Source organism: Ceratina calcarata, unplaced genomic scaffold, assembly GCF_001652005.2.
Source record: "Ceratina calcarata isolate Rehan_Ccalc_2016 unplaced genomic scaffold, ASM165200v1 scaffold81, whole genome shotgun sequence".
NCBI lineage: Eukaryota > Metazoa > Arthropoda > Insecta > Hymenoptera > Apidae > Ceratina > Ceratina calcarata.
In genome coordinates this window covers 809,075-826,232 of record NW_017179422.1, presented here as the reverse complement: position 1 = coordinate 826,232, position 17,158 = coordinate 809,075, and the positions used below count along the sequence as shown (strand labels likewise).

The 17,158-nt window shown below is 46.4% G+C and overlaps 1 protein-coding gene across 17 annotated transcripts in view; it reads right to left on the bottom strand.

The window, feature by feature from the left end:
• The window catches only part of FoxP (forkhead box transcription factor P), a 234,346-nt gene that overhangs the window by 15,893 nt on the left and 201,295 nt on the right, over positions 1 to 17,158 (bottom strand). For 13 of the 17 annotated variants that reach the window (XM_026818637.1, XM_018034850.2, XM_018034838.2 and 10 more), the window contains 6 exons: positions 4,962 to 5,564; positions 4,661 to 4,723; positions 3,309 to 3,558; positions 2,551 to 2,655; positions 2,248 to 2,422; positions 647 to 833 (listed from right to left, as the gene is read on the bottom strand). In XM_026818637.1, the coding sequence (XP_026674438.1) occupies positions 647 to 833; positions 2,248 to 2,422; positions 2,551 to 2,655; positions 3,309 to 3,558; positions 4,661 to 4,723; positions 4,962 to 5,564 (1,383 nt within the window). The remainder of the gene's footprint in view (positions 1 to 646; positions 834 to 2,247; positions 2,423 to 2,550; positions 2,656 to 3,308; positions 3,559 to 4,660; positions 4,724 to 4,961; positions 5,565 to 17,158) is intronic. The other 4 variants (XM_018034840.2, XM_018034842.2, XM_018034844.2 and 1 more) reach the window with 1 other exon arrangement.

Sequence of the window (17,158 nt, the reverse complement as noted above, 5' to 3'; positions counted from 1 at the left end):
AGGGCTAATGCGATATTGGTATTCTCCGACTGTCGGACTTGTTAGAGGTTTTAATTAAGGCGATATAAAATCAACGAGGACCCGATGAATTATTAATGCAAACTTTATGTATAAATTAGCGAGTCTACTCGCTGGCGCGTTAAAACTGAAACTGGCGTTGTTGTTAGCCGCGGCGAGCGATCGTAAAATTCGTCGCCGCTCTGAAAATCTGGTTTTACGACTGCTGGACTGTCCGTCGGTCGTATTAAAAGAGTTTGTCCATCGCGACGCGATCCCTGGGAAACGTCTTTCCGAATTTCGGCCCGATTTAACGTTTACGCGATGACCAGAACGTATAACCGGCTACCGTGCGATTACTTCTGACCATATAACGTGCGATCACTACATTTCGCACTGACATATTCCTCGAGCTATAATAGCTACTTCAGTGCAGAATTTGAAAAATGATTGGAATACAGAAAAATCCTAAACCTAAATTTTTGAATTTTTACACTCTCTTTTGACGTGTACGTTTTGTATTATAGAACTGTATATATTCAGACAAATAGCTAATTTAAACAACTTTGGAACTACTAGAGCTTCCGTTATAGTATCGTGAACATTGTCTGACCATATACGATAATCAGCTGGTAACGCGAACACTCACCGATGACTCGGACGACTTTGGTGGTTCCGGGGAAGCCATTTGTTTCGCCACGTGCAGATGGTGCATCATAGCGGTTAACCGGTCCCGTTCCTTCTGCAACTGAATCTCCAACTGCGAGACCACTTGCATTTGAACTCTGGCTTGGGCCGTCGATCGGTCGTCCAGCGTATGCTCCGTGTTCAAGTGCCTATGACATCGTTTAAAACTTATACCGCCTTTGCCCCTCTTCACCCGGTCTCTCCTTACCGCTAAACACTAACGAAATTATACGTCGCGTCACGAACAACGACGGATCGTTTACGGGTAAATCAAAAGCTGCACCGTGCCACAAAGAAACGTTTGTCTCCCGACCGTGGCGAATCTTACTCCTCGTCCTCTCCCCCATGGGACGCGGGAAAAAGAATCGAGTTTCGCGACGGTTAGAGGAGAAACGAGGGTGGTGCCAACGAGATTCCGTATTTAAGAATTTCCGTAATCCTTCTTCGTCGCCGGCCCTGTATCGTGAAGGGTGAGCGAGGGTGAAGAAAACGGGGACGGGGGCGGTTGGTTAAGACTAAGGAACGAACACGGCAAAGTCCACCTGGGGGTAGGAACATCGAGGGAAGGGGATTAGACCGAGGGGCATAACGATGCGGTCGAATGTCGTGAATATTAATGAGACAAAGGTAATTAGCGTTTTCCTTTTTTTTCTTCGTCCTTTTTTAGTAGGTAACGGCTTGTTTGAGGGAGTTTGCGACGACGAGCCACGTGATTACTAGGGATTGCCGACAACCGAGGGGCTGCCGCCACTGCTTTGAAACCGATGGAGAAGGTGCCGGATGTCAATGAGATACGCTGACTCGAGCGATTTTTCTACACTTCCTGCTCAACCTCCCACTCCAGCCCAACAAACGCCGTTATCTCCTAACTCATTCTGCCACGGTCGAAATTGTCGACTTTATTCTTCCCGATTTTCTTCCACCCAACTCTCTTTACTTCACCCCGTCTATCGTGTGCTGGGATTTACCTACTTTCCGTAAGCTCACCGGAGACCCCAAACAGCTCAAGATCGGTTAACGTCGGATTAAAAAGTTTTTCATTTCTCGTATTTATTGAATAAAGAAGATGAAAGATAATTGATTTGAAATCTTTCTTCTGTTTGTATTACACATAAACATATACTATATTCATGATAATTACGAACATTTTACTATCTTTCAATCTTGAAACTTACATATAAGAATACTGAAACATAGTATAAGAAAAAAATTTAATTGTTAAATATAGGGATAGAGTCACGGACATTCAATTAAGGATGTATTGATTCAATTAAGAATGTAAGGATGTATACCCCTTGGAAAAATCTCGGAAAAATCGAAAATTTTTTTTTGTTGTTTATTATTAGCAATGGTCTTCCGACGTCTGAGTTCTTTTTAAAAAATGCGTTTCTAAAGTGCATAAACTTTTGGGATTGATTGTATAGCCAATACATCCTTAAGCCGCTATGTTGTACACTTTTGGAGTGCGTGAATCTGTTCTTTCTTATACTGTGCTTGAACCATATACTATATATCCGAATTGGCACAAGATAAATGAAGTTTGAAGAAAAGTAAAGGACTCACTTAAGGAATGCTTGATAGTCTTCACAAATAACTTCACAGCCCGGCCACTTGCAGACCCCATGACCGTACAGGGGATGAACCTTGTCGTTGGAGGAAACGTCCAGCGGTTTCTCGTCCAGTGGAGTGGTTCCGTTCATCTCCGACCGCCGACTCGACACTGTCGAATTGAGAAGTCCTGCGATAGTTCGGAAAGGAACGTCGCATTTTCCGGCATAAAACCGAGGGGGGACAAAACGGGGAAGGAACATTGAGCAGCGAGATCATGAAGAAAAGAACTCGAATATTATGAGAATTTCTGTTTACCATTGTGTCCAGCCCCAGACTTTGGAACGTTCGAGTTCTGGTGAGATTCTGAACCGTCCGGCGTGTCCGTTTTCCACATTGGTAAACCTTCGCCAGGTTGGAGACCTGTATAAAATGTTACAGTTTGCGTAAAGGGATGCTGTATTCCAAGATATAACAGGGTTTTGGGAGAGTAAAGAATCCCAATTTATTATAATTCCTTTCAATAAACATCTTCATCAAGCGTATACAGGTTTGTATCACGAGGAGTACGCATAAACGAGCTCTGTTGCTTTCCACACCCTGACTCTATTATTCCACCCTTCCTCGTTGCTTCGTACACGCGGGTCAGAAAGAAAAACATCGCCGGAATGAGACTCGGCGCAACTGAAACACTTTTGCGAGGAAAGTTTTGCCCAGGGTGAAGTGGAAAATGAGAAAGCGCCGGAGTGGATTACTTGACGAGAATTGGGACGCACACAGTGAATTGTTGTTTAAATCAGGGAGCCGCCTTTAATATCAACTTACCTCTAAAATTATGTGTTATAATATGAAGTTGATACATATGAAATGTAATTTCCATTTAGACGAATCAACATCATTTTTTGGGAACATTATTATTTCTGTCAGTTCTTGCAAGCGTATAATAATGAAATCAGTGAACGATGTATGTGTACGTGTACATGCGAGAAGAAAACATTTCATATGCATCAGTTTATTAGCATAAGGAGACTATTATAAAACGGACGAAATAAAATGAAGGATAATCGTTGGCGTACCTGAAGAGGGATTGTGACTCTGAAGACTCAAACCCTGTTGAAGCAGATACTGGCTTTGCGTAATCTGTAGCTGCTGGATTAAACGTTGCTGTTGTAGAGCCAATTGCTGAAGGGGTGCGGATGCCTTCTTCTTGTCTGCTGTTTGCAGCAGATGCGTCTGCTGGATGACATTCAACTGCAATTGTTCCTGCAATTGCTGTATCGCCTGTTCCAACTTCTTTCTACCTAGCTCCGCAAACTGATGTTGATGCTGTAAAGTGTATTGACGATTAATCATAAATTTCCTGCCGGGAGTAAATTCGGAAATTATTTTTCCGATGAAAGGAATTGCGCGTCGAGGAACAAGAGAAAAACGAGAGGGTGGAAAAGTTGCATCTTAGAGCTGTTGAATAAATCGGAGAGACGCGGGTAACTCGCCGGGGAGAGGTAGAAGGAAGAAAACAGGGGGCAGTTGATGGGTAGCCAGAAGACAAACAACGAGACACAACGGCTGATGGCGTTGCTTAATTGCTAACCTCAGCCCCCACTCTGTGTTCGTTCTCCCTAAGCCTGGAGGATATTTTAAAATAAACCCTTCGAAGTAGGCATCCTTATATCACGGCAAACAGAACAAAGTTCAATATACAAAAAAGTTCATCTCTTCTCGCGTATTAGATTCCGAATGATGACAACGATCGATGAAGATTAAATTCCCGGTAATTGAGATCGTCTTCCGCGCTAACTCTCGCAATAATCTGTTCGAGTGGACTGTCTAAATTTGTAGAGTGAAGGATACCGGTCAGGCCATGCCGTTAAATAAATATTTGATGCCTCCATCGAAGCTATCGCGGCTGTGTGCGAACCAACGATACGTATTTGCGTTAAAACGTCCTTTGTGCAGTTTATGAAGAGCGTGTAAGATATTTAAAATTATAATCGTTAGAATAGAATTAATTTCAGGAAACATCAAGATAGATTGAATATTTCCAAAGAATGTAACTATCCGAGAATATAAGAACGAGAGGACATTCTTTCAGTGTTATCATGGAAAGGTTGCCGAAATGTTTGTACAAGTTCGCCAAAGGTATAGGGAAGGGAAATGGGAAGAGTGTCCTCCATCAAACGGACGCTTTTTATAATTAAAATTATCAATGGCCGCCGGAGGGTGATAAAAGGCGGTCTGTTTACCCGGCAGAGTATCTGAAAGATGTTTAACTATGCCAGAATGCAATGCTTGCTCGATAAAAAGGACAAACTTCGCTAATGTACTCTGGAGGAGTACAATAAAAACTCCGTCGGAAATGAACAACGAAACCTGAGATTCCTTCGATGTAACGTTCTAACAATAAAGAATCGAAGAATGGAATACTCACATCTTTTAGAGATGAGAAGTAACCGAATCGTTCTTGATTCGATGCATGCTCCGACGAAGAGTCCTGCAAAAATAGAATCAATCCTATATTAGTCGAATGGTTCAACGACACGAGCCACTTATTACGGTTGCAGAGTACTTTAATTTTTCTGTGATTTTAATAAACGAATGAATTACACCAGCATACCATTATTAAATGATCTCGGTTTGATATATAAGATAGATATTAAAATTTTTAATAGAAGACATCTACTTATTAGAACATTTAATCTGCTATAAGCACTGTGAGGTGAAGTATCTACCTGATGATGCTGCTGCTGCTGCTGTTGCTGCAGATACAGCGAATGTTGCTGCATGAACGACTGCAGCTGGGTGGGACTGAGTATGTGTTGCTGCAGCAGCTGTTGCATCTGATGGATGCCGCTGGCCGGGCTGAGCATCATCTGCGAGGGATTCTGCGAGGGTGGTGCACCTGGTGGCCCTCCTGGCGGAGGACCCTGCGAAGGATTCGGTGGCGAACCCCTCTGAGGGGCTTGCGGGCTCTGATGGGGACTAGGCTGGGGACCAGGCGCCCCCGAACTCGGCTGTTGCGATTGCTGCGTGATGATCGGTTGCTTTTGCTGGGTCATGGGTGCTGCTGTCACTGCGTGCCCAGCGGGACTGAGCTTTCCATTGCTCTGATACTCGATCGTGAGCTCCTGTTGTAGCTGCTGTTGCTGCTGTTGTTGTTGCGATTGTTGTGACTGCTCGGACACCACCCCGCCGCCTATCTCACTGTTCCGGCTGTTTTCGCGGTTACGGACCGACAACCGATCCCGATCCCGATTTTCACGCTCCCTCGACGAGGTAATACTGTCGCGCGATTGCTGTTGCTGCTGCTTCAGGGCTGCAAACAGCGAAGTAGCCTGCAATACGAAAATGGAGATCGAGAGCTCGATCAAAGTCGGTTGCGAGCTGCCTCTGACGTTTCTTTCTCAGAAGACCATTTGGTTAGAAATAATCATTATTTACATTGACTTTAACAAAGGATAAAAAGAGTATCTGGTTTTGCCATTGCTTCGGGGCTGCAAATACCAATTATTTTCTTCTCGGGGCGAAAAAAGTTTGATAAGAATTAATTATTGTTCGTATCGATGTTAATCAGAGATAAAGGAGTTTCTGTTTTGGCGACGCCTCGCCTCTCTGGTGCTTGTACAAAGTCAAATGCGAGATAACAAGAAGGGGTTGCCGGCGCGGAGACGATGGAAGCTGGGCGAGAACGAAAAGAGGGAAGAAGAAGAAGCCCCGGAGCGGAATATTCATGATATAAATGCCGTGTAATGTGCGCGCGTTAAACTTTCCAGCGTGTTTTGAACAATATTGATCTTATCTAATGGTATTCGAGCCCGAGACGTCTCGGTATCCACCGACGTCGTCATCGGCGTCGGCTGGCTTTGGGTACACCGAGAGGAAAACTCGCCCGCTGTTGTTTGAATCACGTCGACTCGAGTCTCTTCCTCCGTTGTTTACGTAGCGGGATTTGTTTTATTAAGTTCTATCATCAAGTAAATTGCGGAGCGTAAAGGCGGAACATTGTGTTACTGGTTGGTTCCACCCCTTCCGCTTTGCTCGAGATTCTCTTCATCCGCGGTATCTCGTATACGGAGAGTACAAATTAATTCCACCCCAAAAACCATCGAGGATTTTATCAAATCAAACGCGTAGAATACTACATTCCTCGTTCAAGAATGATGCAGCTTGTTCTTTTCTTTTTCGCTTAATTATGCTTGCGGAAGCGATCTTTGCGAAACTTCGATTCGTTTCTAAATTTCGATTCCGCGAAGCGAGCTAACGTATCGAGAGCTAAAGTGCTTTTTCTAAGCCGTACTTCCGCGATGAGGATCCTACGCGACGGGGATTACGAACAGGCGCAATGAATCGCTGGAAGGCACGTCGCAATCTAAGCTGGACCACACGCGCGCGCGTGAACGGGAACGAAGAAGACAGAGAACCGTCAGAGATAAATTTAAAACGGATTCCTCCGCGACCGGCTCTTTCACGTTCCTCCCGTCGTTCCCAACACAGAAGGTCGGCTTCGCGATTGTTTCCTAGAACGTGAAAAGCGTGTGTCCCCTTGCTCGAATCCGTTGCCGCGACTCCTATGCTAATCTTATTTGTGTACGATTACGTATGTTTATAACATGCAAAGAAAGTCCCCAAAACGGTGAGGCTGGGCGTTATCAGTGTTTAGTCAGGAGCGGCGGCGTTTCGTCTCCGAAGTTCGAAAGCGAAAGGAAAAACGCGTCGTGGAAAAACAGAGGAGAAATGGTCGGTTGGAAAATTCTATGCTGTGGTGAGGTGCGGTGCGGCGTTCGTCTTAGGAAGAATTCCGTCTGCCCTGTGTTCTACTTGTTCCACTTGCTACGAGTCCTCGTTACTCGGTAGAGATGGAATATCGCGAGCGAGAATTTTTCGAAACGTCCCCGAGGAGCTAGCTGGTCGCCTTGAAAAAAACAATAAGAAAGGATTCGAGGAGCGCGAGCGACAGGGCCGTTTACTCAACGAAATTAATGAAAAGCAACGATCGGCAGGAGGTTTTAATCCACTTTAGCCGGAGACGCACCGCCCGGTTAGATCGCGATCCTTTAATTCGCTAATTAATACCGAGTCCGCACACCGTTCGTCTGTCCCTTTCCGCTCTGTTCTGCCCACGTCGCTGCCACCGTTCCTAACGAAGAAACGAAGAATCTTGAACGTCCGACACCGTCGTGTCACCACGGAAGCGAAAGGGGTGGAAAAATCGCGGAGGTAACGTCGAGGGTGGTTTCAGGCCACGAAAAAGAAAGGGGGCCAAAGGGGGGGCGGGTGGACGGGCGGCGGCGAGGGCGAAGGGTAACGACGATGAAGCTCGACGTGTGTACACGACCGGGACCAAAGGAAAAAAATATAAGGGTATGGAAAGAATGAAAGTATAAGAGTCGACGTTGAAGGGCCATCGACTACAGATAAGAGGGACTCCTAAGACTCTTTTAAGAAAAGGTTAAATAAAGGTCGGGGAGCCGCACGCTTGTTGTTGGCTGTTCAGATTCCTTCGACCCCTTTCCTCGCCTCCCTGACCCGGACGGTAACGCCACTTATTTGAATCCCGAAGGCTCCTTCGACTTTAGCCCCCGCGCCTTCAGCCTCCTGCCACGCCGTGGTCGTCTCGTCGCACCAGACCTTCATATCTTTTATATATTAGAATTTTCACCAACCATCCTCCCCCGCGAGTCTCGTCGCGCTTCTCCGACCCATCCGTCGTCCTTCTCGCTCATTTTTCTCTCTGTTTACTGTTTGGATTTATTCCAACTTCCCTGACCTCCCGCCCATCTCGTGCCTCGCCTTGACAGAACCCCGCAGCAAACTACTGTGCGCCCCCGTTTGTGTATATGAGTTCTCCCGGTTCCCATCTTTATACTTTCGATTTCCCCACGCCGCCCCACGCCGGAGGACCCCTCGATCCTTCAGCACCGTCTTCCGCTTCATCTGCCTTTCAAAAGTATCGAAACTATCCGTGGCTGCTCAGATTCCCGGTTCGCAGTAAAAACTTCCTGATATTTGCGCAATTTCTCGGTTAGAAGGTGCAAAGTATGAAAATTTTTTAGCCCTTCGTACAAAGTTTCCTAATTAAAGATTTGAATTACTTATGACTGCGAAAACGTTCGAGGCTGTTTAATGAAGGAAAAATAATTTAATTCGCGATCGCTCTTGAGGGTTTGCGGCGGCAAAGGGCTGAGAGTAAAATTGGGAATATCTATGAAATGAAGTCTCGGGAGTATTTGTATAAAAAGAACCGTCGAGAAATTACGTTTGTAATCAAAAAATAATTTTTTCGCGCATCGGAATGATCGAAGAAAGGGAAATTGGGATGTTTCGTATAAAGGACAACGGAATTCGATCAATTTGTAGACAGTCGAATGGAAATCGATAGGGTACCGTGAATGTTCGATTCGTTACGTTACTCCGCATGTTTATTTAGCGTCGTTTTATACGCGCCAACTAAACTGCACGCACAGAGAGCATCCTCGGACGTTAACCGGGACACTTGCAACGGGATAAAAAAGGACTACATAAAACGGAAGCAAAAAAAGGGGGAAGAGGAAGGGAGACGAGAGCTGTCCACGGGAAAAAAATTCGGCGATTTGCACCGTCGATCCGTTTATTCCACAAATCCGAATCGGATTTACCTTCTAGCTTTTCCTCGCATTCCATATTGAACATCCCTTTCGGATCTGTTAACCGTGATATTTTCATAGCCGCGATATGCCATACCATGGCGGGAACACGCTCTATTATGTATGTATTGATTAAAATTCCTGCACGGATCCCTGTGTCCGCCGTTCTGTGCCTAACTCGATGTTTGATTGATTTTTAACGTCGTAATACCTGCGCAATGAATACAACCAGAATTCCGCCTTTGTACAATCACGACGTTTTAATCGATTACGTTTTGCGAAACAAGTTTTCCAGATGATCTTAATCCTATAGTCACACATGCTTGAAAATGAAGAAAACCTTTCTAAACGCAAGATCAAATATAATCGCATAAAAAACAATTCATTTAATTTTATGTACAGAGTTACTGGTTTGCTATTCCTAGTAAATTCCCATATCAAAATACAAATTCTGATTAAACCGTTTAAGCAATTTATTGGAACGTGTAAGACCTGTTTCGACAGCGGAGGAAATAGAACACCGGCTGGGGTACAAAACAAGGGTTGGCAAGGTGTCCCCGTTTCTCGTTTCGTATTCACGTCGAGGGCCAATCAGAGACGCGTCTCTTTACACCCGCCTCCTGTTGACGTTTGTCATAATATTTTAATATTAAATCGCGTTACGACCAGCCATGCGTTCGCATAATCAGACGTTGTTACTCTCCCTGGTCGCCGCGCCGTTTATATACGCGCGACTGTAAGTCTCTCGTCGAGAACATCGGCGCGCGTGAATACGCCGAGGAAGAGCAAGAGAGAGAGGCAACAGAGGAGACAAAGATATGAGGAGAAGGAGTAGGTGCTCTCTCGTCACCCCTCACAGTTCCACGTGAAATGTGGAATACAAATTACTCCGAAAAGTCCCTGTTCCCAGTCCCCGTTTTCCACCACTCACCGCCGCACACACGCTGTCCCTGGGAATTCGACGAATAATTCGGAATTAGGGAAACTACGCGTGCGCCTCTTTGAACGTTGACGAACCTTCTAAAAGACACGCCTGCCTCTTCCACCGTCGTCCACTTTTACCGATTATACCTCTATATCGTTAGCGCATTTCGTAGTTTCGACACGTCCCGAGAATTCCGAGCAGTTCCATCGACGATCTTAAATCGGATAAGTAAAGGAGACGACGCGACGCTCCGTCCTCATTAGTTAAACTTGAATTCAGTGTTAAATAAATTAGACATTCCTCTTTGGCACTCTCTGTTGCTCTCGACTTATTTGAACAGAATATGAAAAAGCAATGGCTAAGAAGAAATGTTGAGCAAGCTAGACTTCGTCTCGTAAGTAGAATTACACCAAATAGTGACAGACGAAGTGAGTCCATCGGTTGGACCGCGATTAACGGGAATATTGTCCGGAAACACAGTGGACCGTAAATTCCGTGGACATCTAGAACGGCCGAGTGACTTGACGTCGCGTTCGAAAAGGATCCTGCAATATTGAGAGGAATTAACGATTCCGGGAACGTCTGCGCTGGCGGGCGAGCCGGACCAGTGGCGCGACAACTAGGAAAAGGACCATAGAAAAGAGAAAAGGGCGAGCAAAAGGTTGGGTAGGGCGGAGGGTGGTGGCAGGTTTCCTGGGACGACTCATCTAGCCAGCTGGATATTTGGAAAATGGCTAGAACGAAGCGTACGGAATGTCTCTGGTCTCCATCGTTAACGGCCTGTGTACATTATAGATGGTCCCGTGATTGGTTCGTCAGCCTCTCAAAAACTTCGGCTTCCCTCGTCGTCGTTCTTCTCTTTTCGCTCGGTGTTGTTACCTGGCCTAGCCCGTTCTCCCGTTTCGCAGGTTCATTTTACCCGGAACCCGAACTAGCCTCCACTCCCCTCCCCATCCACGAAGCTACATTTCACCCTGGTCACTGTCACCCTCCGTCCAATCGTCGATTGACAATGTATAGAGACGGCCTTTCATGGGTATCAATTAGTAGGGTTTTCTCGTTTCGTTGCTGATGTCCGCGGGAACTTCCTCCGGCATCGTTTTCGAGCTTTGCGTCCATTGGATTAGTTTGGGCAAAGGGAGATCGAGTTCGATAAAAAATTTCCAAATGAAAAATGAAACAAAAAGAAGGACGGACGTGGTAAACCATATAGATACTGAACGTCTCTAAATAATTGTCATTCATTGTTTCTAATGATGCGGGTTTCATTCAACATTTTATTCGCGGTAAGAATAATGGATCTCGACACAATGTAATAAATAATGCAACCCCATTTCCATGAACACCGTACGCCGCAAAAGAAGCCAGCGATGCGTAAACCGCAATCGGACCGGTAAAAGAATCGTCACGGGGACGAAATGAAACCGGAGTTGAAGGAAACAAAGATCGCCGGCATTATGCAAGGTAAACGTTGCCAGAAGTATACCCTTTCCCGTATATATCCGCTGTCTGTATGTACAAGAATTAACGCATAGAGGTTGGGAGTGTCGCAGCTGGGTAGGCGAGATACAGAAGGTCGGGGGTGTCCAGAGGACCGAAGAAAGAGCACGAGAAAGGGGCGAAGAGGGACGGAAAATTGGGGAGAGATCGGCATAGCGCGGCGTAGGGTGAGAACGAGAACGGATAACAGAGGAAGCGGCCGGGATAGAGGGTGCATCGAAGAGAGTAATTTCGGCATTCTGCGGGTTTGCTTACATCCACCGGTTCAGCGATTTTCGTTATGTATGTGCGCACCGGTGAACGAGCACTATTCGCTCTCTCTGTGATGCAGCGAGTATCAAGAATTTTTTCTTCTCGCTATCTCGATAGTAGATTACAAAGTTTTATTGAACAACGGCATAAATCCTTAAAGATCTGCATGATCAATGAAAAAGATAATAGTGATACTCCTTGTTTGCCGAATTTCATGCTTACTTTCCTTTCTCTCAATTTTCTCGATGACAAGCGTCGATAAAAGCGAAATATTCTGCTTCTTCTTCTTCATCCAGGACTAACTTTCGCCATTAGCCTCCGTCCCTCGTTCTCCCGCGTTCTCCCGGGGGCGAAATTTCCGACTTGGCCCGTCGAAGAAAATGAAATAAAGGATGTATCTGTTTGGCGGACCCATAATTTCCCTGTTTCTTGACCCCATCTTCTATCGTCGGGGGGCTAACAGCGTGGCAAGCCTCTGGGCCACGAGTCGTTAATGAAAATCAAACAACGGAAAAATTACATCCACTTGGTGGTAACCGGCGTCCCGCTCTTTTCCACCCTTGAGACTTTACAGGAGAAAGAGAGGATAGACTGCGCGCAAGGCGTGCAAGGGAGGGCGGGTGTTTGGTGGTTGGTGGAGAACGGTTTTGCCTTAGTCAGCTTTTCCTTTTCTCCTCTGCATCAGCGGTCCCGGGAAGGTTTGTACTCGGGTAATCGCGCTATTCTTTCCTCGCGGCTTTCGCTTCTTTTCCTCGTCTTCCCGCCATTAATCATCTCGCGTGTCCCACGCGAAGGGAAAAAAATTACGAGGGCTGCTGTTTTCAGGAGGCCCTCGATCCTAAATCGAACTTCACCGATCGGCTCTACTCACGAGTGAGCGACGCGATGCATCGTGATATTCTCTCACAAACAATTTCTAGATAGATATTGAAGAGGGTAAACGTTCCAGAGAGAAGAATTGTTCCAAGAATGACAAACGGTAGAAAATTAATATCGACGCCGTCTAAGTATAAAGTGGTTGTTTTCACGGAGTAATCTTCGAGGCTGCTTCGTGGCGGAAAACGGATGCATCCTTGTGGTGATCGCCGTGTAATCTGTTGGCGGCGCGGCGTAGTAGTGTTTTACTTTCGTTCCGGTTAATAATTCAGAATCAATTAGTGGCCGGCTGAATTATGAAACGGCGTTTCTTCGTTCCTCGACGTTCCGCCCCGTGGATCTCGTTGCTTCCTTGCCAGACAGTGAAAAACAGGAGGAGGTAGTTGCCAGAGTTTCTGCACGACTCGCGTCTCCCTTGGTTCACCGCAACAATGGATACATACAAGAAAACTCGTAAGGCCTCGATCATTAAAAAAATAGCACGCGTCACGATCTCGGGACTACCGATGCCCTTTCGAAGAATCCCCTTGATTCAGAACTGTCTTTTCAAAAAAAAAGAGGAAGTCAGAGAGAAAACAGGACGGAAGTCGGTGAATAATGGAAAGTAGCGAATTCCTTTTCTGCTAGTCGCGGCCAGACGAGCTCCATTAAAGGTCCCTAAATCCCCGACGTACTCCACCCCCTCGCGCAGCGCGACTCTTCCTCTTCTCACCCTCTTGGTCCCCCTTCGTACATGGACGGATCATGACCAAGCATACGGGCGTTCGCTTTTGCTCGTAGACGCATATTTATTCGCAGTCCATTTTGGTTTGTTTGCACAAACGAGAGAGAGTCCGTCAGGCCGACGTCGGACCTCTGTTCTCCGCCTCTGCCACGCTGTAGCGCCGCCACGCCACGCCGCGCCGCGCCGGTCGCCGAGTCTCGCCCCCGTCGCTTTTTTTCCCACCACCTTTCGTCGCTTTTGCATTCCTACGCTCCTCTGCTCACTTCCGGTGCTCCACCAGATGCGGATATCGCGAGGGTGATCGTCGCCTTCATTCAGGAATATATTCTTTCTTTACGGAATTTATCAATCCTCACCCTTTTATCTTCTCTATTTTCAATTCCGTAGTTTTTATTGCAAACAAGCATCCAATTCTTTGTACAGAGAATCCATGAATCGTTTAAGACGTACGAATTCCTTTTGCTCACTTCTGAATGCTTTCTTTATTCACAACTGAGTACTAAATTTGTCGTGGATGGAATCAGGGCTTCCCCTCGGCGCATCGGATGAAATCGCGGTTAAAAATTGTACGGTATTACTTAAGCTCCCAGAAGCCCGAGGAGCTCCGCTGATGATACAATTAAGTCCAGCAACAGCAGATTTTCCGAGTCGGAAAATTATCCGATATTTTTCATGCGCTCGGCGCGAGGGTACGTCACCGACGAGGGGACGCCCAGAAAGGGGTGAGAAAAATGTCAGGTTGTTCTCGGACTCAGGAATTAGAAGGGCGAAGGAACCAGGGGGAACATCAAGAAAAGTATAAGACGACTTTTAAGCAGCGAGAAAGGGTAGCCGCTTGTTCTACTAATGAAAGGTTACGACGTGAACTGATGGATCGGGCCGGCTTGATTCATCGCGAAAATAAAACTCACTGATTAAAGCTGGGATTTCGCGAGGAATAAAAAGTGTACGGCGATCGACGACCGGATCCGTGATCTGTTGCGTGTACACCCGCGACGAAAAAAGGACACTACGAGTTCCCCCGATCGCAGCACAGTTTTTGCTGGTTTACATTCATTTATCGTGCCACCCCTTTTCGCACTCTTGCGCCGTCTTATAACGGCTCCGGCTCTCCTCTTCCCTCACTTTTAATATCGACATTAATATTCAAGACGCCGAACGAAATGAATATTAAACGGAGTAATCGTTTTAACTCTAGTCCGGTGATAATGCTCGGACCTCACCGAGTAGATAGAACATCGAGGTCGTTAAATCGGTCAGATATAAAAGTTTAATAGTGTCCCAGCGTGTTATTAAAAAATAAGTTACCGTACTAATCTTCTACTTTTATGTATACGACTATCGAATGATTTACATGATTCTAAAGAGAAAAATCTGAAAGAAACGGAATAGGTGCAAGAATCGCATCGAAAGAATTTCTATTGAAGGGGTTGTGAGTAAATCACGTATCCGGCGGGAAGTCGAAAGAAAAGGGATCGTCGGAGGCGACGGTTCCCTGTTTTTCCTCGCTAATTCGACGGGAATTGCGCGAAGGAGGTGGGGCACGGAGCCGCGCGAGGAACCAAGCGGAGCGGCGCGTTCTACTCTTGGTACACGAAAGCCACATTTGTATTCAGTCGACGGTGCCAGCGGAATCCGGGGTGCGCTCCTAAGATCGCGCCGGATGAGGTGCTTTAAAAAGAGAAAAGGAGTAAACGCGGATGGCGCGCGGCTCGAGGGTGAAAAACCGCGGATGTAGTAGAAGGTGCCGCTGCCATCGTGACTGCGTCTACTTGGAACAACGGAGATCTCGAAACACGGTTGACAGAGAGGGAACGTGTGAGCCGTGCGAGGGGGGATGAGCTGCAAGAGCGATCTCGCATATTTCATATGCAGGGTGCCTGTTTTGCTTGGCCCCGGCAATATTATTACCATATTTTTCACATAATGCGTTCGCGTGTATGTCTCTTATTTCACGCGACGCATTCCTCCTCGCGGCGTCAAACGAAAGATCGAACCTGGTCTTGGGTCCCGGCCGTCTTAACGTCTTATCATTCATTGCTCGAGCTGCTGCTTTTTATGGAGGCTACACGCGACGTGGATACCCTCCGATGAAAAGTTTATACGGTGCAGTTCCGACTTTCCGAAGGAGGAAAGGGTGACTTCTCGAACTGAGGGGCTGTCGGAAGTCTTTAGAAACGAGGGTTCACATGTATTTTCGAAGTTCAGTGGGTGTGTGGAAATGCAATAACGGTTAGTCACATGGTAAGTACAACAATAGTCGTGGCAATAACGCAAGATTGAAATGCACAAAGCGCGGAGACCAATTAATTTTTATTCCTGTTGGCGGCGTACCCACATTCGAGCATGATAAGTCACAGTCATCCGGTGAAATTAGCCGTCGCGTGTAAACACACCTCAATTAAAGAACATGCACCGGTGAGCTATGTATGTACCTTGGCTGAACAAATTATCACGAACACACCCCTGCGCACAATGCGAGATATTCGAGCTATTTCGTTCTATAGCGCTCAAAGCTAACCAGCCGCGGCCGCGCCCTGTAAACACAGTTAAACTTTGTTTCATAAGAGTCACTGCAACGCTACGCTGGGAGGATAAAAAGCTTCAATTTTCTCCCTCTAACTGACCAACCGGACCGGCAGCGGCCGGCCGTGTATTTGGTCGTTCCTCGCGTTGTTAATGTCAAACGTCGGTCAACAAAGTATTCCGGGTTTTATGAAAAAGTGCCAGTTAGCCAGAGCGAAGATCATATTTTTTGCCCTTTCAATGCTTAAACAATTTTTCAGTATCGGTGATCGCGCTAAACAGTTTATCGCCCATATTTACGACATCGGATTTCCTTAATCTCCATTTAATATTATCGGCGGCGAAATCTGGCGTTGCGAAAGTTGTAAAGTAAGGGGTGGCGCGGAACGACCGAGGAACACTCCTTTCCCGCGAAGTAAAGGGCCGGGGAAACATTTTTCCCCGCGAAAGAGGGCCAAATAAAATTTTAGAGTCGTCGAGGAGCTGCGGATACGATTGGGGAGAGGACGTCGCGCTTTTCAATACAACCGCGCCTACTACGTATCCGAAACTACCGCGTGCTCACCCTTTCTTCCTACGTGTACAACGCGCGGGACCTATTCGTGTGTAGATTCCAGAAAATTATGGCCGATAAAGAAACAAATTCCGAGGTTCGACGAATTTCGAGGGCGTTATAAACATTATTCCGCCTTGTAGCAACCCCTTTCCAAGCTCGAACGTATCGCTCTCGGTTCCTTTCCTCTCACGAATACGATTTTCGAGTATTCCGAGGCGAGTAATAAACAACGCGAATCCCGCGTATATATTTCCAAACGATTAGACGGCTCGCGAGAATCGATTATCGTCCGCGCGCCACTGTCTTTCATAGAAAATTCAGAAATGCAAATAGCATCTTTTCTGATTCCTCTATTAAGTCACAGTTTCTATTATTAGATGAGAACGAATAAAATTTTGATTATATCCATTTTATTTTATTAGCCAACTTCCTCTTTCCGCGATCAGTTTTTGTACAGATAAAATTAAATTACGTGATCTAATGGAGAAGGTGGAACGAATTGGAAATAGATGTCGGGAACAATGCCACGGAGGAGCAAGAGGGCAGCGAGCAAACAATCAGAGAAACTGTTAATACGGAGAATCGACCGAAAATTCCGCGTTGCGTACAAGTTCGGCGATGTGGGTCGAATTGTTTGTACAAACCGGCCGCGTTTCTCCGCGTTCGTACACACTTAGGTACACTGGCCGTTGCGAGCTCGCTCGCGAGCGAGCGACTACAGCTGATCGCGAGTGTGTGCGTTCACCGCCGCGAGAACTCGTGGGCGTTGAAGACTCGCACATGGCCATCGTTCTTTTTTCCCTTGTTCACGTTCAACGACACAACGTCTCTTCCCGAGATCAAGCTACTCTATGTAAATAGTTGTGTAACGCAGAACGAGAGGCATTAAATAAATAATAGCCAGTGCGGTTCATGAAGTTGAAAGGAGAGCGCCGCCCGTCGAGAGC